At 35.2% G+C, this 25,176-nt stretch overlaps 4 protein-coding genes across 6 annotated transcripts; 2 read left to right on the forward strand and 2 right to left on the reverse strand.

Annotated features, from left to right (window-relative positions):
• The first annotated feature begins 1,198 nt into the window (after positions 1-1,198).
• On the forward strand, positions 1,199-4,231 carry LOC105955147 (putative E3 ubiquitin-protein ligase RHB1A). 3 transcript variants are annotated; one of them, XM_012978851.2, is made up of 5 exons: positions 1,199-1,343; positions 2,258-2,387; positions 3,015-3,444; positions 3,536-3,645; positions 3,763-4,231. In XM_012978851.2, exons 2-5 carry the CDS (start codon positions 2,322-2,324, stop codon positions 3,793-3,795), a joined length of 639 nt encoding a protein of 212 aa, XP_012834305.1. In that variant the 5' UTR covers positions 1,199-1,343; positions 2,258-2,321; the 3' UTR covers positions 3,796-4,231. The 3 variants fall into 3 exon arrangements, with proteins under 3 accessions (XP_012834305.1, XP_088673907.1, XP_088673908.1); XM_088817781.1 differs by having other exon boundaries at positions 1,336-1,552; XM_088817782.1 differs by having other exon boundaries at positions 1,338-2,141.
• A 419-nt stretch (positions 4,232-4,650) lies between these two features.
• LOC105955146 (beta-adaptin-like protein C) lies at positions 4,651-12,373 on the reverse strand. Its single transcript, XM_012978850.2, has 15 exons — positions 12,054-12,373; positions 11,404-11,601; positions 10,077-10,190; positions 9,685-9,935; positions 9,211-9,346; positions 8,760-8,939; positions 8,558-8,650; positions 8,253-8,464; positions 8,092-8,155; positions 7,812-7,991; positions 7,388-7,480; positions 6,409-6,788; positions 5,693-5,882; positions 5,403-5,606; positions 4,651-5,309 (listed from the first exon to the last, which is right to left on the reverse strand). The coding sequence occupies exons 1-15, from the start codon at positions 12,138-12,140 to the stop codon at positions 5,010-5,012; spliced, it is 2,682 nt and encodes an 893-aa protein (XP_012834304.1). The 5' UTR covers positions 12,141-12,373; the 3' UTR covers positions 4,651-5,009.
• A 1,114-nt stretch (positions 12,374-13,487) lies between these two features.
• LOC105955145 (general transcription and DNA repair factor IIH helicase/translocase subunit XPB1) lies at positions 13,488-21,168 on the forward strand. The gene is made up of 20 exons (XM_012978849.2): positions 13,488-13,839; positions 13,943-13,983; positions 14,073-14,151; positions 14,273-14,435; positions 15,153-15,375; positions 15,465-15,530; positions 15,618-15,761; positions 16,144-16,224; positions 16,353-16,440; positions 16,927-17,264; positions 17,356-17,431; positions 17,526-17,719; positions 18,215-18,378; positions 18,673-18,745; positions 19,159-19,272; positions 19,520-19,600; positions 19,707-19,766; positions 20,201-20,284; positions 20,415-20,557; positions 20,690-21,168. The coding sequence occupies exons 1-20, from the start codon at positions 13,830-13,832 to the stop codon at positions 20,781-20,783; spliced, it is 2,316 nt and encodes a 771-aa protein (XP_012834303.1). The 5' UTR covers positions 13,488-13,829; the 3' UTR covers positions 20,784-21,168.
• Positions 21,169-24,206: 3,038 nt separating this feature from the next.
• Positions 24,207-24,938, reverse strand: LOC105955084 (brassinosteroid-responsive RING protein 1). The gene has a single exon (XM_012978782.2). The coding sequence runs from the start codon at positions 24,829-24,831 to the stop codon at positions 24,331-24,333; it is 501 nt and encodes a 166-aa protein (XP_012834236.2). The 5' UTR covers positions 24,832-24,938; the 3' UTR covers positions 24,207-24,330.
• Positions 24,939-25,176: the final 238 nt, after the last annotated feature.

Below are 25,176 nucleotides of genomic sequence, written 5' to 3' on the forward strand. Positions count from 1 at the left end.
TTCTTGAATGATGTGCAACAATGTCTCTCGATCTTTCCCACATTGGCTGCGCAAGCAGGTGAGCTGATAATTTTCCGCCCGACAACAACTCGGCGCTCGTTGGTAATATGTTTGAGTACGCCCTCCATAAGAAAGATCGGATTTTGGGGGGTAAAGAGAGACCCAAAATCTTTTCCCATTTCCTGTGAACTTCGCCGCTGCTCGATTCTTGTCCCCCAAGGTCGCCCCTCACAACCAACCGACTTGCCAAAGTATTATGGTACCATGATCTTACCGTAAAACGTCCATTCCGAGAATAGTGCCACGCCCGAGAAGAAATGATCTTTAATAGTCTTGTGATACTGCTTATATTCAACAATTTACTCCATCGTTACATTTCCATCACGAATTTAATGTCATTGATTCTTTCAATAAACTTGAATAGGTGCTTAAAAATTAAAGTAAAGTTTACTATAAAATCATCCAAATAAGTTTAAACAACTTATTATAGTGGATTGAAGTTCTTATTTAAAATTTATTTATCCAACCAAAAATAATTTTCAAAATCACAATTTAAAGTTACGCTTAAGACTTAAAATACTCTAGTGCAATGTCAAACATTTGATTTACTTTTTACACAGCCCACGTGGCAAACTTATGGGTGAAAAACAAATCGAATAAAGATTAAAGACATACCTATCAAATAATTTGATTGGTTAATTTTTTTTACACTTTATACGATTTGAATTAGGTTGAATGGTGGAGGCAAATTATATTTTGATTTACTATTTTGACCCTTGAAAAAATACCACTAAAAAGATTAATAGTTTAAACATGCTTAATTAACTCTTACAAAATCATTTTGGGGTGCATTGTGCATAATTTTATTGTATTTTAATGGAATAAAATGCTATTAATTTTTTTAGGGGTGCAAATTGTCAAAATATTATATTTCAAAAGTGCAAAGTGGAATTAAGCTAACTTTTAACGAGCTTCTAAAGTCGTGTTTGAGCTTGATTTAATAAAGCAATAAAGTCGAGTTCGAACGAAGGCCGATCGAATTAAACATGAATGGAGTTCAAATAACTTAATTTTATATTTCCTATTTTATTATTATTTTTTTTAAAATCGAGCTCGTACCTTATTGAACAAAATATATTTATTCAAACTTTATTATATTAATTAACAAACTAACCAAACAAACCTTAAACTTATATTACTCGAGACTTTATTAGTGGAAAGCGTTATCTAATTAAATTGTTGCATTTCCAACTCTTCTCTCTCTCTCTCACACACACACACACACACACACAGTCGTCCTTTCAGCAGTGTGGCATCTCTGCTAATTCAGTCCCCGCAAAGAGGTATGTATACATACACACACCTATACGTATATCTTGTGTCGGTATAAATACATATATTTGTATGCGCGCGCGTGTATATACAGTATACTCGCGCTGTATATATATAGAACTGCCTCTATTGAAGACGGACGAATTCAATTGTTTGATTACCTCTATTTAGTACTGTACAGATGGTTTGTGGCTGCGAATTTTTGTCGAGATCTCGATATGTAATTGAATCCATAGAAAATTCTGTGTCTGCGGTTTTTTTTTTATTTTATTTTTTTTATGTGTGGGAAATTTGCCATGATTATGGTGCTGGTTATTTAAATTTATTAATTTATCGTTATGGAGCTAATTTGTTATTTCAATCTTATTCTGTGGTTTAATGAGTTGTTAATTATGTTTGATTGGGTTTGATGATTGATATTTTGGAATAATAGAGATTACAGTTCTATTATTTTTTTTTATCTAAGTTGCTATGAGATGTGATTAATTAGTCAAACAATTTCTTTCGGTATTTTTAGTGTCTGATTGATTTTGATCGTCTGTTAAAATGGGCTCGGTCTCGATCGAACTTCAAATGTGTTGTAACCACTCTGTAGTTCGTTTATCTCTAGTAATTATGGAGTTGTTATACTATTATAAATTGATCAAACCCTTTAGTCAAATCGATGGTTGTTTTCCACTTTCAACCTTTGGAATATATATATATATGAAATACGGAAAATTCTTCCTGGCTGGCTGTGTAGGCGCGTGTCCAGCAATTTCATCGTGCATTTCGTTCTTGTTGATATCGATTCCCTTATTCTGCTTAGGGTAATGTTAACGAGGAAAAAAAAAACGTAATTTTAGTATTTTCATGACTGAGTATTGCTGTCAATTATTAAACTGTATTGGTTCTTTAATTGACGGTTTTGTTATATTTTCTGTAGAGAAGGGAAACAATGATCGCTACGGCTGCTGCTTCAGGTAGATGAGAGAGATAATTCTATAGAGATGGGAGGTTGTTGCTGCTGTGCATCTGCCAGTACCGAACTTCATAGGTCGACACCGTTCTTTCATGTGAGTTCTATATCTTGTCGGTTAAGCTTTGCTTAGGTTTTTCTTTTGTTTTCATTCTGCTTACTTGTGTAATGGAAGAAAAAGATAAGTCAATATTTTGATGAAAGCAGCACTTCTTTAGCTAACGTTGAGTTAACATTACAGTTAACTGAAATCGAATTGCCTGTTGATCCGTGTGGGGTTGGTCAAACTTAACTAATGACGGGCGGGTTAATTTAATTATTTCTAAATATTGGGAGCCCATTGTAATCTCTTGCCAAATTTATGAAATTGCGACTATAATCGTTGGCCGAGATTACTAGGAACAGATCCAGGACTAAAGCTGTGGAACCAAGATTATGATTCTAAATCTTTTCTTCTCGATACTGATGTTTATAGGTGTTATAGATTGTAATTAGATTGATTCTTTCCTAACTTAGTCTTTCTTAAGTTGTATATATACATATATAGATGTATTGTATGGTGGATTAAATCAATGAGAATGAATCATTTTCTCTCATCTGTTTACAATAGGGCTATTTGGTGTGTGTGTTTGTGTTTTCTTTTGCTGAAAATAGTTTCCAATTGCGTAATTATCTCTGCTGATTTATATTACTGTGACATTTTATTTACTGACATCGTTTGCAGTATCCAGTGTCGGAATTACCGCCTCACCATACAACAGTAGACGCTCTATCGACAGGGCTATTGGTTGATACAAATCTAGACACCTCTCTTTTAGACACATATCAACCACCTCCCGCACCTATACCTTACGAAACTTATGCAGGACGCCCACAAACACCACCAACCAATCGAGAAAGATCTGGATATAATAATAATGAAGCAGTATCTGAAACAACTAACGTGGAGTCTATTGAAGCCGCTAACGCTGAGAGCACGTTTGAGATTAAGGCAAAGGACCTAGAATCTGATGAAAAGTCGGAAATAAATAGCAAGTTGGAAACATCGAAAGAAATGGAAGACAAAAGTTCGGATGATGAACTTAAAAAGTCCAGCAAATCCGTCGTTCCACCACTACAAGATGAGGATGATATTTGCCCCACTTGTCTTGAAGGTTCAATAAAAACTACCTGCTTATGTTTACTTTAATATTTATTATTTTAATTTTCGGTTATTCGAGCATGACTCGTCTGCTCTCTTTACAGAATATGATGCGGAGAACCCTAAAATCATCACTAAATGCGACCATCATTTTCACCTTGGTTGTATTCTTGAATGGATGGAAAGAAGCGACACATGTGCTGTGTGTGATCAGGTTTACTTAATTGCTGCGCAATATTATGATTTATCGGATTCGACTTCTTTTTCTAATAACATGTTTTCTTATCCCAAAAGCACACGTAAAATTATGTTTGTTTTTTATCGGATGCAGCTAATGGTTATCAGTCCTGTTGGAGGAGTGTAGTTAGTAAAATGTTGCAGTTGATGAAATGATCAATGGAGTCTCTTAAGATATCCCTTCTATTCGTTTGCTTCGAATTTGAGAAGATTTCCCGATTAAGGGCAAATATGGAAGAAAAGAAAAGAAAGAAGGAATCTGAAGAAATATTTTAACCCATGAAAAATTGGTTTTAAAAAGAAAAGGATAAATAAGGTATTCTAATGGGATTTTTCATTCTCACAATTGCTAATGAGAATTTTGAAATGTTTTGGTTTTTGTGTATAAAATGAAAATATGTTTGGATGAAGTGACGAGATATTAGTTTTATATATAGGTGTGAGAATGAAAATACGAGCTTTTATGTAGTTATTATTGTTGAATGGATTTATTTGTACAGAGGTAAAAATGTTTATGAACTGCAGTCTCATTTATAGAATTGGGCGACACCGATTTGCAGCTTCTCTCTTACCGTTACTTTCTGTGTTTCTTACACCGATTTGCAGCTTCTCTCTTACCGTTACTTTCTGCGTTTCTTACAGTCTGTCTGGATGATTCTCTTTTCGAGTCCCTGGCAAAGTTCCGCAACATTTTTCTATCACGACGATATTTTTAGGTTGCAAAAATTCAAATCTGAAAAAAACCAATAAATATGCATAAATGCTCAGAAAAAAAAAAAAATATATATATATATATATAAACTTAATCACTCCCTCTGATTAGTTGATTCACCAGTAATCGTCTCTCAACAACTAATTAAGAGTAATAATAAGGGAAAATTTGAGAAAAATACAATTAATGGATCATCGAAAATAGAGTAACAAGTGATACGAGGGGAAAAAAACGTTAACAAACAATCACAAACCCACTTATTACGAAAAATAAAAAGAAAAAAAATACCATAGATGTATATTACACATTTGCTCGAGCATAGTAAAGTGAAAGCTTGATGAAACTTTCAAATATAATCATACAAACTTAATCAAGTAATAATCAAATTCATTTCCAAATAGATAGCCTACTATCTATGGCTACGTAATACAAAAGCGTCGAACACATCGGGAAAAAAAAAAAAAAACTACGAGTAGATACCAACAATAAAAGTACTTTAATCCCAAGTGCTAAAGAAAATCTCAATAAATGGAACAAAATCTATATATCCAAATTATAAAAAATTACGACAGCAACCCCGCCCATTGATGAAGAGAACTTTCTGTTTTCGTAGAAGTGAACGAACACACCTAACTCTTGAAGAGGCCCTCGACCGCTTCAAAGAAAAGAGGAGCCATTTCTGGGCTTGGAGTTTTTATTGCACACTTGAGTCCAGGGGTACCGACCGCTGTTGTAAGTTCGATTAAGAAAGGGATTCCTCGTGGGATTTTGGCAGAGAGATACAGCACATCTTGATTCGAGTGCTTGCGCTTGGCAATAAAGAACATGTTTGATGTAGCCAGCCTGTCTAAGGTTGTTTCGACACTGTTCAGCACAACTGCTGGGAAGTCCTTGGATATCTCGTTCGAATCGGGTAATGATTTCCATGTCTGCAAATTATTTTAAGATTTCAAAATTTGTCTACAGTGATAGAAATTTGTAACACTTAACACATAGATTAAGTATATGATATGTTTATGTACCTCGAGAAATGTTGAACGCTCCATTCTTCCATCCTCCGTAAAGAATACGATCAGCGGAATTTTGTCACTGAAATACCATACAGGCTGCTGATTATTTTTCACAGCAATCTGCAGAAGTGTACTTGGTGGACCAGGAGAGAGATTCTGGGACAAAACCATGGGCAGAAGAGTACTTGCAGATGTCCCAGGTTGCAATAGAGGAACCTGATTGAAACGAGATGTCAGCTCAGAATTATTACAGCTAAAAGCCGACATATGATAGATACGAAGTAGCCATTACGATTAATTACCTGGAGAGGTGCACCTGTTGTAAGACCAAACGAGTTCTTGTTGAACTGAATCATAAACCCGTCGAGTGGAACCTGAGTACTGTTCTCAAACAACATGCTGTAGAATATCTGGCCATCTCTTCTTATCAGCTGACCACTGATTTGTAGGCCTTGACCAGCAGATGCTGCTAATAGAACTGGCAATGGAGGCCTGCAATCGAATATGTGTATTTCCATGGAAGTGAAAGTGTCAATCATTAGCACATCTTAAGAGAAACTCTAAACATACACTTGAATTAGGGGTGGAATTTGGAACGGAATTTTCGATTTCTGATCCGTGGTTTTCCAATTTTGGAACAATAATTTTCATTGCAAAATCCAAAAATTCCAATCCCGTGGAGCGGAATTGGAATATATATGAGATTCTGATTTCCTATACGGATTTAATTTCCAAAAATTACACTTATAATATCAATGTTGTTATGCATTTATTATTTCACGTGACTAAAGAGTTGGAATTTTCTGAGGTCTGCCGATTCCGATTTGAAAATTTCAAATTTTTAAATAAAGTTTTTTTTGTTCAAATTTCAAATTTTTGGTTTTTCTGAATTTTTTTGGATCGGAATTGGAATTAATTTTTCACTTTTTTCTTGAAAGTGCAAATTCCAATCCGATCAGTCCGTTTTCCACCCCTAACTTGAATGTTAGAAACTGCAAGTGAAATACAGTAAACATACCCAGCAGGGCTTGCAGGTATATCAGTGGCTACAATGGCACTGTTGTTACCATCCATGCCCATCAGATCGAGTAAATCAGCCACCGGTGCAGGAGCAGCAGCTGGCGGCCTTACAGCGGAAGGTGGCACATTTGATGAAGCACCTGCATCACCTGGTACATGAGCAGGTGACTCAGAATTTCCTCCTTCACCATCTGGATAATCCTCTTCCTCTGTTCTCTGAACAGTTTTCACACGAGTCACAAATGCATCAGGGGGCTTGTGGTAGACAGAGGATAGTGTGGCAATGTTGGCAAGAAGCTCGTCCAAGAGAGAAGGATCGAGCTGGTTAGAGTCGTCACTGATCACAGGCTTTTCAGCTAAGACAACATCCTTTGCTGCCTGAAAAGTCGGAGAATACACATTACTTAGAAAAACTTATTAACTGATATACACCTACAAACTATATACCTTGCATAGATGTAATTCTATAAGAAAAGAAACAGAAATTATAATAGGAAGAACACAGATGACCTAGCCACTCCTGGAGCTGTGTGCCATGCTAAGGACTGTGCAGATAGAGATAAGATTAGAAACATTTTCCCTCAAGATAGCTATATACATGGTTAACTCAATTTACACCCGGACCAACTTTTCAGGATTAGGCACGTGGTTCTAATGTTCCACCAAACTGAACAAGATAAACTAAGTATTACAACCCATCCATGCAAAGCAGGAAATATAGGTGTCAGGTTACACGGGTGAGGAAGAAATGAAATAATGTCGAGATAAACTAGGATCCAAGCAAAATATCATGATTACGACTCACTGTTCTGCCGTATCGACTCAACCACACTCCCTTCATTTCTAATATGTTGAACTATAAATCAAAAGCAGCATCTTACAATAAGAACTTCTCTGACTCCAAAAGAATACGAGAAAACCGAATATCATGAAGCAGGAAAGACGCAACTGATTAGAAACATAACATACTAGCGTACCTCAGGATCAGTTGAGAGGAGTCGCCAATATATATATGCACGATCCCTAAGATCTGGATTGTCAGTCTCAACAGTTGCATTATTCAGAACAACCTGTTAATTGTTATAGTGTTAGTCAGGATCTAAACATGTATCATAATAATAGGAAAAACAAATAAAAAAGAGAGTACACAAGTTTATAATTGAAAACCCAGGCGGAGGAGTTGTATATAGAACTAAAATTCCAAAAGTACCCACTATCGCCACTGGAACACAAACATAATGATTAATATATCATTCAAATTATTGGCAAACTTAACCTTGTCAAAATATTCACATGCAGCCACTGAAATCATTTTCAAGTCAACTTAAAACTGTGAGGAATCAAGCAACAACTAAACAACGATTTGAAGGCCATGGATATAGGAGAAGCTACAGAGCATACCTGAATCATCTGTTGAGGGCCTTCTGTGGGTTTCTTAAGGAAAAGTTTAACTGTTGCTGTTAACAACTGCAATTGGACTTGTGGAGGTTCCTCTGGGAAAGTCTCCAAAAAGCTTTCCAAGAGCTCATCAGCATTATCAATTCTTTCAGCATATTCACCAATTATCCAGATCATTGATGCCTGTAAAGAAAGACGTATGAGGATATTCAAGCTCAACATGATTCCCTCTTGAAGCAAACACACACAAGCGGAGCCAAAAGGTACATTTCCTGCAAAGTACCTTTGCCTCTGGCTCATCCAAGGTGTCTAAGCTCTCACAAAGTGTAGCAATGATAGACTCGTAACTGAAAGAAAACAACCATGATATAAGTTGAAAGGGACAGGAATCATTTTACAAAACACCAGTCTGCCAAGACGTGAAACAATAAAGCAGTTACGTACGTGTTTGGGTATCTCCTAAATATATCCTTAATCACAATAATAGCTTCTTGAACAACATAGTTTACTTTGATCTTGATCAACTCAAGTAAGACACTAATGCATCGTTCAGCAGCTCTCTCTAACTTGATGGCACATCGTCCAATAGCACGGACAGCTTTTCTTACAAAATCAACATCTACTTCAGTAGCATACTCTTTGAACTCCAATAGAACCTGAAGTGTAGATGAAAAAAACATTATAAGTGAATAAAATCAATCAGCATAAATACGAAATAATGCAATCTATTACAAGCAAAATCAACTTACTTGGTCAATATTTCGGTCAGAAGCAAGCTTTATCATGATCTCTAACTTTTCCATCTTCACATAAATCGGATCATTGTATTTGCAGAAAAACACCTTAAGGAGAATAAGTAATTAGTGAATGCACTCACATCCATACTCAAATAAACAATACCAGGAAAAACATCCCAACTTTGTATATGTGAGGCAACACCGCAATACTTACCTTGATTTCATGGGCAAGAATAGTGGGTCGCTTTTGTACGATAAGGTTTATGTTTCGTAACGCAACATACTGAATCTCTGGTTCTGCAGAAAGCAATGTCACGAGTGGTGGGGCCATTTTTTTGCAAAGATTCCTGACTACATCCGTGCTGGTAATCAGTTCCATTTGTAAGAGGATCATCTGCAATCTCATTCCAATTATGTTCATCGAATATCATGGACTGATGAATGGATAATGGTGATATAAACAAGAATAAAGAACTGAAACAAGATAACAGGCAAAAGACTCTTTCATTACGAAAGCTCCACAAGGGTAATGGAAACAGGACAATCTTCCATTGTTAAACAGCTCATAAACAGTAATGCTGAACAAGAAGAGAGAAATTACAACAGTTGGGAAAACTCGCTGGCAATAATATTGTTAAAATTGTCTAGAGGCGGAGAACTCTAACCTTGACTGCTGAAAGAACAACAGCACAGTTGGCATGCTGTAACCGTGGAGTAACTCGCTCCACTATATTTTCAGCTTCACGAGCATCCGCTGCTTTGTACTTGGAAAGAGCATCCAAAATGAAAACTTGACCCCACCTAAAGTTGGCACCATGCCGGTGGACATCCATTAAGTAAAATGAAAAAGGGATTCTTAAGACATAAAGTAAATGAACAAACCCATTTTTTTGAAAACGCATAACTGAAATCGACATTTTAAAGCATCTTAAAAAATAGCACGATAAAAAAAAAAATCACCAACTATGTGATCAGTATAGATAAAGGTAAGCATTATTTTTCACACTTTTAGTATCTATTAGAAAAGCAACTCCTAACTCGAGAGTAGATGCAGTTAGATGCCGGCTTATAACACATGTAACCATGGATATATAGTTATGCTTTAAGAAAATGCCAACAATCCATATTTGTTGTCCTACTCTGTGCATTCATTTAGAGCGGTAAGAAGCTTTGTAAGTGTGTGATTTGTGATCTCAAAGATGGGCCTGCTGCTGTTTTCTTGAATCTCAGCAAGTGCAGCGACAGCATTAGCAACAACCATCGGATTGTTGTCTGAAATTAAATCCTTGAGGGCATCCAGGAAACCTCTATCCTCCACTAACTCAGCATTGATGTCATAAAGTTTTGCAACACATATAGCTGCCGTCTTGCGAACATATGGGTCATCATCCTAATATGAACGAAAATAGGAAATGGCAGTTGTTTAGTCTATAATTCATCAAATTTTAGACATTTCAGATCATAAAAAAATATCTGCAATTATGATTGAACATAGTACCAAACATATGGCAGTTATAGGTATGCACGTTACCTTGAGACAGCGCTGCAAGGGATCACATAAATACTCTGTTATTTTATCAACACGGATGCACCCCATCGTCCTGACAGCTAAAGCACGGATCAGAGGATTTGGATCCTGGGAATCCTGGAAAAAAACACGTAAAATATTAAATTTCAGCCTTTAACTATATTCATTTTTAAACAGCTTAAAATCATCATTAGTCATTGATCAGAAACATGTCTAGTATAATTTGAAAAATGCAGGTTTTACTCACACATGACAGATGATACCATCCACACAAACTATATAGCCATGCACTTGGCATCATTCTTTCAAACACAAATGGTGGTAAGTTAAGCACCCACTAGAATTTCCCTTTTTCATGAAAAAATATTTTACCTTCCTACAGTTATCACCAATATACGTAATTCGCTTCGAACCACATTTCCTCAATCATGCATCACTATTCTTAACACAACACTCCCTATTATCGATAGGTGAAAAATAGATGATTATTGATCGCTCACAATGATATGCAACAGAAAATGCTAGGGCCTAGGAAGATAAAAGCATTACTATGGCTAGGGTTCAAACTTAAGCGAGGTGGAGGAGAATGGGGTAATTGAGCATTCAGGAGTTATTTCCTTGCAGTTCTTCTTTTTGGTTACCAAACTATTAATTGATCAGTGAGAACTTTATATTACTGAGTGGAATTTTCTTGGCAGTCAAATATCATGGAATTGTTTTATAAGAAACTCACTGGTTATTGCATGTTTAAGGTCAAGAAATTTCAAAAATGTACTTCATGCAAAAGTTGCAGCAACTCTCTCGAAAGTGATCGTCTTTAATGTCTATGAAATGCCATAACCCGGAAACACTAGAAAATGTAAAAAGTTTAAATCCAGCATTTGGAGAAACTAAATGAAAAACTACTCAAAATATTATTGGAACAGAAACTCCTATAGGAAAATGAGTAAGATGTAAACCTAAAAAAGCTTATGGAACCTACATAGATAAAAATCTTGAAACTTAGTCAACAGTAGATCATCATGAAATGGAATCAAATAAGCATAACAAACAACATAAAAACTTGGTCTGCCCGGATGTGTCACGTAAAAAAACATAACATCCGATTAAACGTTAACGTAATTGCAATACCACCTGAAGCGGGATATAAAGTCAAGACATAGCACGGGGAACTACAAAGTCTGAAATTATCTTTTTTTCTCCTTATAGCACCTTACTTAAAATGCCCCTAAAAAAGGAATTTTACGCAGCTTGTGCATTTTGACAAAAAGTAAAATAATAACTAAATAAATAAAAGATCTAACTGTTCAGAACTGAAATTACATTTTACCTTCACAAATGTATTCACGGCGAGAATAGCAAGATCAGGCTGGCTCTTTGCATAGTTGATGAGATATAAATACACAAGCTTTTTGAGCTCCAAATTTTCAGTTTGCATACAATTCACAACATCTGTAAAGAGGGACGATACATCCTTCCCTACTGTCATTGCAGCGATCACCTTCTTAACTGCATCCTTTCTCTTATCCTGCACATAACAAATAACTAAGAGTGTCAATTTTTCCATTTCAAAAGAACAAGAAACTAATCAAAGAACTGCATATTGCCGGAAAAAAAACATGTCAAAATTAATCAATCTAATGTAGGTCATAATCTAATTAAACCAATCGCATCATGTTATAAGTCGTAACGACACAGATCAGATACAAAATCGAAAATCTCAACCACATAAATCAACAATCAAACCTAAAAATAACTAGATCTAACTTCAATCGGCACCAAATCAACGAAGACATCTTCCAAATCAGTAAAATGACGAATCCATCAACAGGCAGATGCCGCAGATCAAGCGCAAAAAAGAAAAAATATTAAAATTTTCCGCAATACAATTCCAAAAACAATTAAGCAGATAGTAATTGATTGAGGCGTAATTGCGAAGAAAGGATGCACGGAAGGAAAAATTAAAGAGCGGAGAGGAACCTTGTACTGAGAATTGAGTTCTTCTTTGAGCTCGGGGATTTCACCCTTTTTGGTAGTGGAGAAATACTTGGAGTCGTGCCCACTCATCGCTCTTCACTGCGGAGGAGCTCGCGCAGATGCTCTGCTTCCGGCGGTGTAGACAGAAGGAATTGTAGAGAGAGAAAGAGATTTCGATGAAAAGCCAACGGGGAAGAATGTGAAATTGTAGAGAGAGAGAGAGAGAGAGAGAGAGACTGGACCTGCTGGGTGCTGGTAATGAACCGGGGGTGCATCCGAGTTGGATTTTATTTCACTTTGATTTTTCTTTTCCTAATTAAACTACTAATATATAATATAAATATATATATAAAATAAAACCAAATTTAAAATTGGTAATTACAGTACCCCTGAGTTATGGTTAAATTACGAAACCCCCTCATGTTTGGGTAATTAGTAATTACAATCACCACTCAACTATAAATCTTCTTACACGTCTACCCTTGCAGTTTCAAATTTAATGTAATCTTCTAGATCATATGAAATATTATCACTTTTGTACATATTTTATCTCATTCGAGCTCCATATTTTGAAGCAAGATGATCATAAGATGTGGTTTTTGGCTATATCAGATTGTGGTGCATCAAAACATTATTTTTACACAAAACGAGTACAAGCTAGAGCACATTCCACTGAATCTAGATGATTATGTTGATTTTGACACCATAAGTGTGGATGTGTAAGAAGATTCATAGTTAAGGGGTAAATAGAATTATCCAAACAAGAGAGATTTTTAATTCGTAATTTGACATTACCTCAGGGGTGGTTTGTAATTTTCCCTTTAAAATTTTGTTTCTCTTTTGGGCTAAAGCTTATAACCTATTGAAATGTATTTGGTAAATTTTCAATAATTATTTAAAAAGATAAGTTGTTGTACAACTTATAAGTTATTTAAACATATATACACACCTCACATTGTATATTTAAGATCTCATTTGTTTCTTATTAAAATATTCAAAATATAAAATTACATTACTCAAAAAAGTCGAATCTTAGAAATCCAATATCTAAACACATTTAAAATTAATTTTTAAAATAATATTTAAGAGATTTTCAACTCTTAAAATATTTTATCAGATGTTGGAACTTACAAGATATTCTAAAGTTTAGTTGAACGAGGCCAAAATTGAACTTATTTTAGCATTTTGTGCATTTAAGAATTCTTGAATTTCATTAATTGAATTCAACTATCTTAAATATTATAATAATTTCTTAGTTGTAATATATCAAATCTCGATTTTCAAATCTTAAATATTATAAAAATATTTATAAATATGAAAATTATGATATATATGTATATTATATTAATTATGTATGTCATATGAATTTTATATTAAACTTGTAAGTTTCATAAAAGTCAAAAACCAAATTCAAAGCTTTCGAAACTTTTAGATTCTGGAATTTCGAATCATGAATGGAATTAATTTTTCCACATGAATTTCGACAATGTTTAATAATTACGATTTAATATTTTTATTAAATTAATGGTATTATTATTACACGCCCCCCCATTTTAGGGGTAAAATGTGTTTTTCTTTATTTTATTGAGGCGAAATTTGAAATGTTCAACTTTAGTGGTGGTAAGTTGTAATTAATCGAGTTTTTTCCGGTTCTCAGTTCTCACGCAGGCGGTGCTGCAGTTTCTCTTTCTCTCTCCTAATTCTCTCTCTATATATATAACAAAGATCACTACTTTCTCTGTATTTTTTCTCCAAGTAAAGAAGACACACCATACAAACATGGGAAACGGTATTTCCACTGCAATTTCTAATTACAAAATAGACAAATCTTAGCGTACACCGCCAACAATTGATTCGCACAATTTTGATGTAAAAATTGGTTTGAATTTCAGGTGACAAAGGTCGTCCCAGCAAAAAAATCAAGTTCTCCAAGGTTCCAAGAATTAATTTGTATCCTGTTTATTTTTTCGCTATTTTAATTTTTTTTAACCTAAATTATTGAATTTTGTTGGTTTATTGAAGGAGGAGTATAATAGGGCTTCGGTTCCCGAAGACAATAATGAATCTCGTTTCGGAGAAGATATGGACGAAGATCGCGATGGTACCGATCAATTTTTCGTTGTATTGAAGCACTAAATCTCCCGTGTTCTTGTTCTGTTTACGAATTTGCACAATTTGGATTTGGGGGAATTGATTGATTGAATTACTTGATTTAATTTCAGGTGAAGGGAAAAAGAGGGATTTCACGAAATTGGAACTTAAACCCGATCATGCAAATCGCCCTTTGTGGGCTTGCGCGGATGGTCGAATTTTCCTTGAAACTTTCTCCCAGTTGTATAAGCAGGCCTATGATTTCCTCATTGCGATTGCTGAACCAGTTTGCAGGTATATTTTTCTGCTTAGTTCGATTAAAACATGCGCATATACATATAAAATACGTCTTTACCGAAGTTTGGCACTTACCTTACTGAGAACGATAAACATAGATTGCTAGCAACTGTTCTCCGTGTTAGTTGCTCTGCTACTATTTAATATGACGTGAAGTTAACAGTCAACACCAGCATTTGCAAACATGACTTGATATATTGCAATGAGCATTACGAGTCCTTCTGTATTATGATTAAAATAGAAACTAATTAGTTTCATGTTCTTTTCAGTAGCCTTTTCCACAAGTTTTTCTTGAACGAAGCATCTCTTGAAATATGTTACTCTGGCTATTTCAGAATTCTAATTAGTATTGCAATTTTGGAGCAGCTCACTGAGCATCCAAAATATTGACTTAATCAGTACTATTGTTATGAATGATGTGTCCCCAAGTCCATGGCTAGAGTCTACATTTGACGGATTATTGAGCACCTGTGAAAAGATACAGATGCGTCAAAACATTTTATACATATCTATGCCGATCACATCCTATGGACATTAGTAGTATGGATTTGGAAAAAAGACGAAGTAGAATCTAAATATTCTTGTACTGCTCGAGTAATATACAATTTCAGGAATTTTATATTATTTTCTGTTTTGTCTTCCTATGCATATTTTTGTTGTTGTGTGCATTTAGACATTACAAGAATAGGATTTGATGGGTATGTTGTTCAACAGGCCAGAGTCGATGCACGAGTACAACTTGACTCCACATTCCTTATATGCTGCTGTGTCAGTGGGGCTCGAAACAGAAACCATCATTTCTGTCTTGAATAAACTATCGAAGACCAAGCTTCCGCAAGAGATGATTGATTTTATTCATGGTTCTACTGCTAATTACGGCAAAGTGAAGCTTGTGCTCAAGAAGAATAAATACCTCGTGGAGTCCCCATTTCCAGAGGCAAGATATGATGATCCTATATGTTCTTGGGTCGGATAAAGAACATGGACTATCATCAGGCATTATAGTCTTACGGTTTTTTTTTTCAGGTATTGAACAGGTTGCTACACGACGAAGTTATTGGACGAGCTAGAAAATTGTCCGACGTGTCTGAGGTATATTTATATCCAGAGATTTGCTCACTGTAATCTAAACATCAAACTACCTACAATTTTACTAAATTTCTGATCCGGCTTATTCAGGGAAATCATGGAAGTGAAGGCTTTATGAAAGGCAAATCCGCTGCTGAAATAGGAGGCGCCCATGATGAGTTGCTTAATGAAGCTGAGTTGGCAGCTGTAGCTGAAGAAAAAGAAACCCATTCATTTGAAATTGACCCTGCGCAGGTATGTTGATGCATGCCATTAAGATAACTGTGATTTGGAATCTGAGTTGCAAGCATTTTTCAGTCCCTGGGTAATTTAGGTGATGAGGTGATGACTTATAGTAGTTTCCTTGATATCCTAGATTAAGATCTCTGGTAGAAGTGTAACGACAATGGTTGCCCGCTTTTTTTTTGTTGATTTCCTAACTGAACTACTCAGACTGGTTCGGGAATCCGCTCTCTGACTAAAGTATAGAATTATTTTCTGTTCATGCATTTCCTTTTTACCGTAATCTGTTTTAGTTAGTAAACATGAAAAAGATTTGCTTTCCATGTTCGTAAAATACATTCATCACATATCAATTGAGTGACCATATGCCATTAACTAGTTTCGCAATTCACAGGTTGAAAATGTAAAGCAGCGGTGTTTGCCTAATGCTCTGAATTATCCCATGTTGGAGGAGTATGATTTTAGAAATGATCCGGTGAGTAGCTCCAGTTTCTTCCTAGAATCAGGAAGCTAAGATAAATCAGAAGCTTGACTTCAGAAATGATAGTTTGATTGGATATTAGGGTTATTTGAGTAATTCCACTGACATTGTGAATACTGCAGGTCAATCCTGATCTTGAGGTCGAATTGAAGCCCCACGCACAACCGCGCCCTTATCAAGAAAAGAGTCTTAGTAAAATGTTTGGGAATGGTAATGGTCTTCACATCCAGCCGATTAACAGAGTTCATTGTCTTCCAAATTGTGCAACATTATATACCTGCAAAAGGAAGCTTGAACTTCATGTCTTAGGACATAGAGGCATTAGTTAAAGTAATAAATAGTAGGGTGAGTGCTTTCAGCAGAACATTGAATACCGTGAAGAAAAGAGGCATCAGATTGACGATTGTGCTTGCTCCGATATTTATTTTCTGATCATGTCTTAAGCTACTATATATTGTCAGTCTTAATGTTTTGATTGTGTGTACACAGTAATTTAATTTTTAATCAACATATTACAGTTAGAAATCATACGAGTAGATTTGATTTTTTGCCTTCACTTTGGCAGCCTGGTTTTGATCCCATTTTATGGTGTCAATGTCTTACATAATATCACTCAGGAACTTAATAAACTAGTTGCTAGTAGTTCAATGAAAGAATCTTCGTATGTTTCTAATTCAAAATTTTCTGCAAAATCAGGAAGAGCACGTTCGGGTATCATTGTTCTACCGTGTGGTGCTGGAAAGTCCTTAGTTGGCGTTTCTGCAGCTTGTAGAATTAGAAAGAGTTGTCTTTGTTTGGCTACGAATGCTGTGTCTGTGGATCAGTGGGCTTTCCAGTTTAAATTGTGGTCAACCATTAAAGAAGATCAAATCTGTCGTTTCACATCTGACAGCAAAGAGAGATTCCGTGGCAATGCTGGGGTGGTGGTGACAACATATAATATGATTGCATTTGGTGGAAAACGTTCTGAAGAAGCCGAAAAGATAATCGAGGAAATAAGGAACCGAGAGTGGGGACTGTTGCTCATGGACGAGGTGACATTTTTAATTTTATATTGTATAAACATGAAATTTATCTGGATTTATGATGGTGTATGCATGTTTATATTTTCTTTAAATCCCTCAGGTTCACGTGGTTCCTGCTCACATGTTCAGGAAGGTCATTAGTCTCACAAAGTCTCACTGCAAATTAGGGCTCACTGGTTTGTATTTAACAATGTTACAAAATATATGATCCATGTTTATCCCTGTGTGGGTGTGATAGAGAATAATTTCTTGATGCCAACTGATTTGCAGCAACTCTTGTGAGAGAGGATGACAGAATTACAGATTTGAACTTCCTTATTGGTCCGAAATTGTACGAGGCGAATTGGTTGGACTTAGTGAGAGGAGGATTTATAGCAAATGTTCAATGTGCAGAAGTCTGGTGTCCAATGACAAAGGAGTTCTTTGCTGAGTATCTCAAGAAAGAAAATTCAAAGAAGAAACAGGTAAGTTGTTTCAGTAGGGTACCTTCTTTTATCATCTTAGTTCGAAAAATTTGAGCAGGCTTACGGAATATTAAAGTGTGTTGCACCAGTTGTCCAGAATTATTATTTTGAATGTTTGTAGTGTTCATGTAATAGATATGCTTATTTTATTACGTAAAGTGTGTTCCTCCATTATGGCTTTGATAAACTACACTGGTCTCTCTTATGATGTGTATGCTTGACGATTTGCTATTAATCACTTCAATGACCATGAAATAGATCCTTTTTGTACGTCGTGTTAACCAACATTTTTTAACAAGCACATATTTTGTAGATGTTTGCAACCGTTAATTAGCATTAGGCAATATATACTGTTTCTTTAGTATTGTAGTTTGGGTGCTCTTTTTTACAAAGAAAAACACGGTGGAAGAGTTGATTTCCTTGTGCTATAGAATCTTCTAGAATTTTCCTTGCACCTTGTCTCTTCTGACATTTTTTGTTCTTGGTATCTTTTAGGCTCTCTATGTGATGAACCCTAATAAATTTAGGGCTTGTGAGTTCCTCATCCGATTCCATGAACAACAGCGGGGTGATAAGATAATCGTTTTTGCTGACAATCTGTTTGCACTGACGGAGTATGCAATGAAGCTTCGAAAACCTATGATTTATGGTGCCACCAGGTTTGTGAATATTGGTTATTCCGTGAGATTTTTAGGGTGTCTGGGTGAACTTATAAGCTCTTTCAAACATCTTATAAGATGTTGCAAATTATATGGTTCCTTTTTAAAAAATAAAATCAGTTCTGACAGTATTGGGCATTTAGTATCTTTAAGCTCTATTATCAAATCATTTTAAGAATTTATTTTTTAAATAAGGTCTAGCATCTTTTATGATGTATGGGGTTGTAAGTTAATAAGCTTAGCCAGAAACATGTTTATGTTCTCATGAGTTTGACTCGTTAATGTAATTTGCAGTCATCCTGAAAGAACAAAAATCCTTGAAGCATTCAAAACCAGTAAGGATGTGAACACCGTTTTCCTTTCAAAGGTATGTTAATGTAATCAGTTTGTCTTTTCCCCAATGTTTTGTTGTATCTGCACTATATGGATTTACTGTTCATGCATATGATGTTCACAGGCTACATGATGAATTCTCTTTTGATGTCGATTCAAACTTTTTATGTCTATTATGAACCTGAAGTTTGTATGCACAGCGAAGGATAAAAGTTTCTTTACAAGCATGATTATCTGATTTTTCAACAAGTGATACTGATTATGTTGCCTTGATTATAATTGTTTATACGATCGAATCAGCTTTACAAGACACTGAATACACCTTGGTGATGTCTTTGAATTAGGACCATTAATTTTATATGTTCAGTATCCCTTTAAAAGTTTATTTTGTCATGTATAGTATAGTATATATACTTGAGGGAAGAATTGCTGACTATTTATTGACAGGTGGGAGATAATTCGATTGATATTCCAGAGGCAAATGTGATAATTCAAATTTCATCACATGCTGGTTCAAGGCGTCAAGAGGCTCAACGACTTGGTCGTATTCTTAGGGCTAAGGTGCGTTCTTTAGATGTCTGTACACTGTTTTAATCACTTCCGTACGAGAGAAATGTTAGCTCGTTTTTCATTTACCGGAAAGAGGAGAAAATAACTATATATGCTTCTTGAGCCAATTTATTAGCACGATATGCAGTGGACTTGGATAGATTGTGTTATATACTTGAGCTACCCTTATAACTGTTGGATGCATATTAACCCGTAACTTTACAATGGGCTTATTTTGTGAATGTTTTTTGGTTATTAGGGAAAACCTCAGGACAGGGTGGCTGGAGGCAAGGAGGAGTACAATGCATTTTTTTACTCTCTTGTATCCACCGACACTCAGGTGCGTTAATCTTCTATTTCCAATTTTTTTTGTATTTTTTATTTTTTGTATTAATTTTTTTTTTCCATCTTGGGTCGACTAATTTTTTCCTACTTATGTGATACAGGAGATGTATTATTCAACCAAGAGGCAGCAGTTTTTGATTGATCAAGGTTACAGTTTTAAGGTACAAACTTGTTCATTCCTCAAGAAACTGTTACGTTTGCCCCCTTTTGGAGCTATATTTTCAATTTATTCTCGGGAAAAATGTTTTCGGAGAAGAATTTGAGAAATAGTGTAATGTTTGTTTGTATCTTAGTGAAGATATATGGTACTCTAGGAGTCAAATCATGCATGTACGAGGGAGAAACTTTTGGAAGTTTTTCACAAATTTTTTTTCCTAAGCAAACATAATATCATTTTGGGAGAAGATCGGGAAAAATTTCAAAATCGGGCCAAAAATTGAGTTCCCTTTTACAGTAACGCCATCTATTTTTCTTTATGGTTATTTGCTCTCTTAGGTTTCTCCTGCAAATAATGGCATATAAGACTCAGTGATAGCATACAAATATTTTAACCAACCCCTGCTTATGTATTTAACCGCGGAAACTGGTTTTTCAGGTTATCACAAGCTTGCCTCCTTCCGATTCAGGATCCGAGTTGAGCTACCATCGTCTTGAGGACCAGCTTGCACTTCTCGGAAAGGTCATTATCCTTCATTCACTCATTCGTAATTTAATTCTTAAACCTCTTTCTGCACAAATCGAAGCAAACTGGTTTTTTTTTTTTTTTTTTGGAACTAAAAATAAATATCTCCTTGATTTATTGTCTGAAGGTACTGAGTGCGGGCGATGATGCAGTCGGTTTAGAACAACTGGAAGAAGATGCAGATGATATTGCTCTTCAGAAAGCCCGTCGCTCTGCTGGATCCATGAGCGCAATGTCTGGAGCCAATGGAATGGTTTACATGGAATATAGGTACAAAATAAATTTTAAAAAAAACTTTTTTATTTTATTTTTTTATTTTAAATTTCTATAGGTAAAATTTTATTGCAACTTCTGTTATTTTTTGTGAAATTTCGAATAAGCTATATCGTCTATTTGTTGCAGTACTGGGCAGAAAAAGCTACACGGGCAAATGAAGAGCAACAAGCCCAAGGATCCAACTAAGAGACATCAGTTATTCAAGAAACGTTTTGGCTAAACAGTCCTGGAAATTGATGAAATCGATTCATCAAACTTACGGAATAATATATACGTAATGTTTATACCGAGCGTTTTGGGCATTTTCCGTTTTGTTCGTCGTCAGTTTTGAACTGGACCATAGTACAAACTCCACGGCGAAAATCCAGCTAACAGACATGTTGTCCGGTTTGTTTTATGCTACATGCGATGAATTTTATCGAGTTAGTACTGGGAACTATCCATTATGAAAACATTTCATATGTTATGTTTGTGATTTTGTCATACGTATATGTGCGGGATTCTTTATTTCACCAGGTGTAGCATTTATGAACAGTAGTACTCCTGGATATTTTGTACATAATTTGTCATTTTTCTTAAATCGAGTTCAAGCTCAATTCGAACTTCATAGCTTATCGAACAAAAATATGTATTCAAGTTTGGTTCGTTATAATAACAAACCGAGCTCAAATGATTTTTTTAAGGAACGATCTCGAATCAAGAGTTGAATAAGTTCGTTTGATTTTTAACGAGCCATAGTTTATGTGTTATTTATCCGAGATATTGGTGGCCATGTTGCAATTCCCCACCTAGACATTACCTACTACTCCCTCCGTTCCTAAATAATTGTCACTTTTCATTTTTCACAAAGATTAAGAAACTCAATAAATATATTTTGATTTTAGAAAAATCATATAAAAATGACTAAAACAACCTTTAATATTTTTATGATTTATGAGAGAAAATTAATGAATAGAGTTTCATTATTAAGGTTAAAACAGGAAAAATGCATTTAATGTAGTATTGGAAATGTAAAGTGACAGATAATATGGAACAAAAATATTTTTAAAAAGAGACAGTTATTGTGGAACAGAGGTAGTAACATTTTTTCATCGTTTCGACTTTCATGATTTCATCATCTCTTGTCCAAATTCAACTCGCAATAATAAAAAAAAATAAAAAAAAAATCAATTAATACTAATTACAGCTGGATTTGCTAGAGTGCCATTATGACTTTATTGACATGAAATTAAACAAATTAAAACCCTTTGACCAATTAAAAAAAAAAGAGAGAGGGTAAAATATTTAACACTTTAAAAACAATGCGAATATATGACGTCACTATCAAGCAAGAGTAAAATTCTCCATGCCTCTTTTTATATATGATATACATATTTATTTCGGTTATTAATTATTAATCAAAAGAATTACAATTCCGAAAATCTCCAGATTGTTCTCCCTTTGATTGATTCAAGGCCTTCGAAGCTTGTTCTCGAATCAAATAAATATAAACACTTTGAATTCAGATATGTTATGAATTCGCGATGGAAACTCGAGGCTTAAGCTTTAGAGTTAGATATGTGTCTATTGTGAGTCTGTCTTTTGTATGTACCGAAGGTCTTCGGACAAGCTATGATTTTTGACTTGCTATATGGGCCGGACAATTTAAAGCTCAAATGTATTATGCACTTTAATTTGAAATCTAAATTAATAACCGATTTAATTTTCGGTTATTAATTAGTAATTTATTTCAAAATTAGTGTCAAAGTGAAGAAAGATGCAAAAGCCTAAAATGATTGAGAGACAAGATAACAAATTGTATTCCTCCACATGCTTCAACATTTAAAGTTGGCCCTAACTCTCATGCTTTGCTTCCTCTTTTTTGCTGTTTCCTTTTCCAAATCTAACTCCCTTATATTTATTCTTTAATGCCTAACTTATCACAATTTCACCACTTGTTAGCAAAAATACTCTACCAATAGACGAAATCATTTGTCTCCTGAATCTATCTGGTGCTCACAAGAAAACAACCCTTATTGACGTTGAAATTCTCACACTGCGGCTGCCAGTACTCGGTCCGTGGACCCATGCGGGTTCAACACAAATATTTATCGAAATACAAAATACGAAATAAATGTGTTTGTGTATTCACTAATTTTATGACAACTAACATTTAATAAGTGTTGGGTGTTTCTAAACAATGTGGCTCGATTATAGAATTTAAATTGAAATTAAAAAAAAAAAACATTGAAGATCTTATATAATTAATTGAAGCCTAACACAAAATGGAAGTGATTAAAGAGGAAGACAAGATCCGGCTTATAGGTGATCCAAACAAACTACTAATTGAGTAGGGCCTTATGTTATCTTCTTCCCACATCAAATCTAAGTTATATTATTCAAAAAATAAAAATAAAAATAAAAATAGTATAACCCCACACGTTTGTACGAGTTTACACGTGGTGAATGTGAATTACTCACATTAGAATATACACATAATCAGAAATTAACGGGGCGGGTACTTCAAATACCACTTCTTTCTCACTTCGATACCACCAAAATAAAAATTAAGTAATAAATAGGTAATTCATATGTAATGACATTAATTGCACAAAAAATGACATGTTAGTGTCTAAATTGGAAAAAAGAAAAAGAAAAAAAAAATCCTCAATTTTTCGGCATGTACATGAAGATTTTTATTTTATTTTTGTAAGTTGTCAAAAATTTCGAAATCATGTCAATAATTTCTTAAATTTTGACTTGTACATGTCGAAAACTGATCTGTAAAGAACAATTCACAAAAACACTAATCAATGCTCAAAATGACCAAATTAGAAGTACCCAATAAATAACAATCATTCAATACTCAAAACGACCAAATTATAAACCTATACAACATTTTGACCAAAATGTAAGGGAAAAAAAACTTATTTGGAACTCGCCGGTAATGGAGTCCGATGATGATGATGGCGGTGGAGCGGCCTTCAACTCCGGCAGTTGAGCCGGGGACCGCGGTGGTGGTGGCTACGATTTCACATGATCGGTTTGGGGGTGGAGGGTTTTGCTTTTCTTTTCGTTTCCCTTGGTATAAATTTTGTGAAAAAAATGTGGTTTGAAATTCAAACAAGTGAAATATGTGACGATAGGTATTTTAGTACTTTACTAATAAAAAATTGTATTTCTGGTATAACCTAACGAAAAAGTTATAAGAACTTTGCTAAAATATGGTATTTAAGCTTGATGGTATTTGAATTAGCCGCCTCTAAAATTAAATGATGTATCTCATCAAATATAAATCCCATACTTAATTAGTTTAATTTTTTTCTAAGAGAGATTCTTTGTACATCTCCCACCAATTGGTTCCTCACTAATTCAACTCATTTCATTTCTTTATTATTAACAATTAGAGGTTCAACTTTGAAGGATGTATTTGGAAATTAGATGGTGGAATCTAGATTTGAATAAGAAATATAATGATAATAGTTATAAAAGTAATCTTTTAAAAAAAATAAAAATAAAGCACCATTATTGAAAACTCGCCAAACCTTATCAGTATAGTTTCGTAGATGCTGCACCCGATAAATATATATTTATCGGGCAATTTTTCAACTCTAAATCTACACATAATTAACTATGTATTAAATTAATTATTCAAAAAAAAAAAAAAAAAAAAACTATGTATTAATTTATGTGTACAATATGTACATTTCATCATATACCAAGTTATCTTAAATCTCTACATCTCTCAAACGAGTGTGAAAATAAAAAAAAATAAAAAAAAAAAATCACTACAAACCAGTAGTGATCGGCGAATATTCGCCGTAGAAATCGGAGATTCCGGAGGCCAACCAGAGCTTCTCGTTGAAGGTTTCCTGCATATCCGCCGGAATGAACGGCGTACGGCAAAGAGGGCACGTTTTCTGATCGTGGTCCATCCAACGGTCGACGCAGCTCCGGTGGAAGATGTGTCTGCAGTTCGTCAGCCGTCGGATCTCATCGTCGCCGCTGAATTCGTACAGACACACCGCGCAGTTCTCCGGCGGGTCCACCAAATCGGAGAACTTCACCACCGGGAGAAGCTCGCGGATGAGCGCCGCCGCCACCGACCGGGGCTCCGAGCTCGATTCGCTCCGCTCCGAATACGACGGCGTTCCGGGCTCCAGAAAATCCCCAATCCCCATGAATGAAAACAAAGCGCACACAAATTTACGTATAAATCCTAGAACTGTTAGTATGTAGACAAGTAATTTGGGAAGAAATATGTCTGTGTATCCCACCGGAAACCCCATTTGAAACAGAAGAGAGCAATTTGAAGCTTTGGTGTATTGTGCAGAGTTAGTGCGTGTACTGTGTGTACAATTTTGGGGGTGAGTGAAATGAATGAAGGAAAGAGGAGGGAGAAAGAAGAAGGGGGAGAGGGGTGGGTTATATAGGGAAGGTTGGGGGTGTGTGAAATGACGGTTTTGGGTCTGTGGTTAAGGGAAATGGCATTCAGAGGACTTGCCGCGTATGTGTGATTGTGAGTCAGCAGTCACGTTGGTGTAGGTGGTCCGTGGTTGTATGTTTGTACTACGCGGTCTCTTGTAAACGAGTCGAGTTCGATTTGAGTATTGTTTTTCTGAGTTTGAGCTCGG

The sequence above is a fragment of the Erythranthe guttata genome, chromosome 5 (genome assembly GCF_056151865.1).
Source record: "Erythranthe guttata isolate IM_541 chromosome 5, IM_541, whole genome shotgun sequence".
Lineage (NCBI taxonomy): Eukaryota > Viridiplantae > Streptophyta > Magnoliopsida > Lamiales > Phrymaceae > Erythranthe > Erythranthe guttata.

What these genes read in the sequence shown, in the direction of transcription:
- LOC105955147 (XM_012978851.2), top strand. Translation starts at nt 2,322, where the DNA reads ATGGGAGGTTGTTGCTGCTGTGCATCTGCCAGTACCGAACTTCATAGG. An exon ending in TTGCCCCACTTGTCTTGAAG is followed by an intron (nt 3,445 to 3,535) that starts GTTCAATAAAAA and finishes CTCTCTTTACAG; the next exon opens with AATATGATGCGGAGAACCCT. An exon ending in CATGTGCTGTGTGTGATCAG is followed by an intron (nt 3,646 to 3,762) that starts GTTTACTTAATT and finishes TATCGGATGCAG; the next exon opens with CTAATGGTTATCAGTCCTGT.
- LOC105955146 (XM_012978850.2), bottom strand. Translation starts at nt 12,140, where the DNA reads ATGAGTGGGCACGACTCCAAGTATTTCTCCACTACCAAAAAGGGTGAA. An exon ending in AACTCAATTCTCAGTACAAG is followed by an intron (nt 11,602 to 12,053) that starts GTTCCTCTCCGC and finishes TGTTATGTGCAG; the next exon opens with GATAAGAGAAAGGATGCAGT. An exon ending in TTTAGGAGATACCCAAACAC is followed by an intron (nt 8,156 to 8,252) that starts GTACGTAACTGC and finishes GTTTTCTTTCAG; the next exon opens with TTACGAGTCTATCATTGCTA.
- LOC105955145 (XM_012978849.2), top strand. An exon ending in TTGAAATTGACCCTGCGCAG is followed by an intron (nt 15,762 to 16,143) that starts GTATGTTGATGC and finishes CGCAATTCACAG; the next exon opens with GTTGAAAATGTAAAGCAGCG. An exon ending in AGCTTGCACTTCTCGGAAAG is followed by an intron (nt 20,285 to 20,414) that starts GTCATTATCCTT and finishes TATTGTCTGAAG; the next exon opens with GTACTGAGTGCGGGCGATGA.
- LOC105955084 (XM_012978782.2), bottom strand. Translation starts at nt 24,831, where the DNA reads ATGGGGTTTCCGGTGGGATACACAGACATATTTCTTCCCAAATTACTT.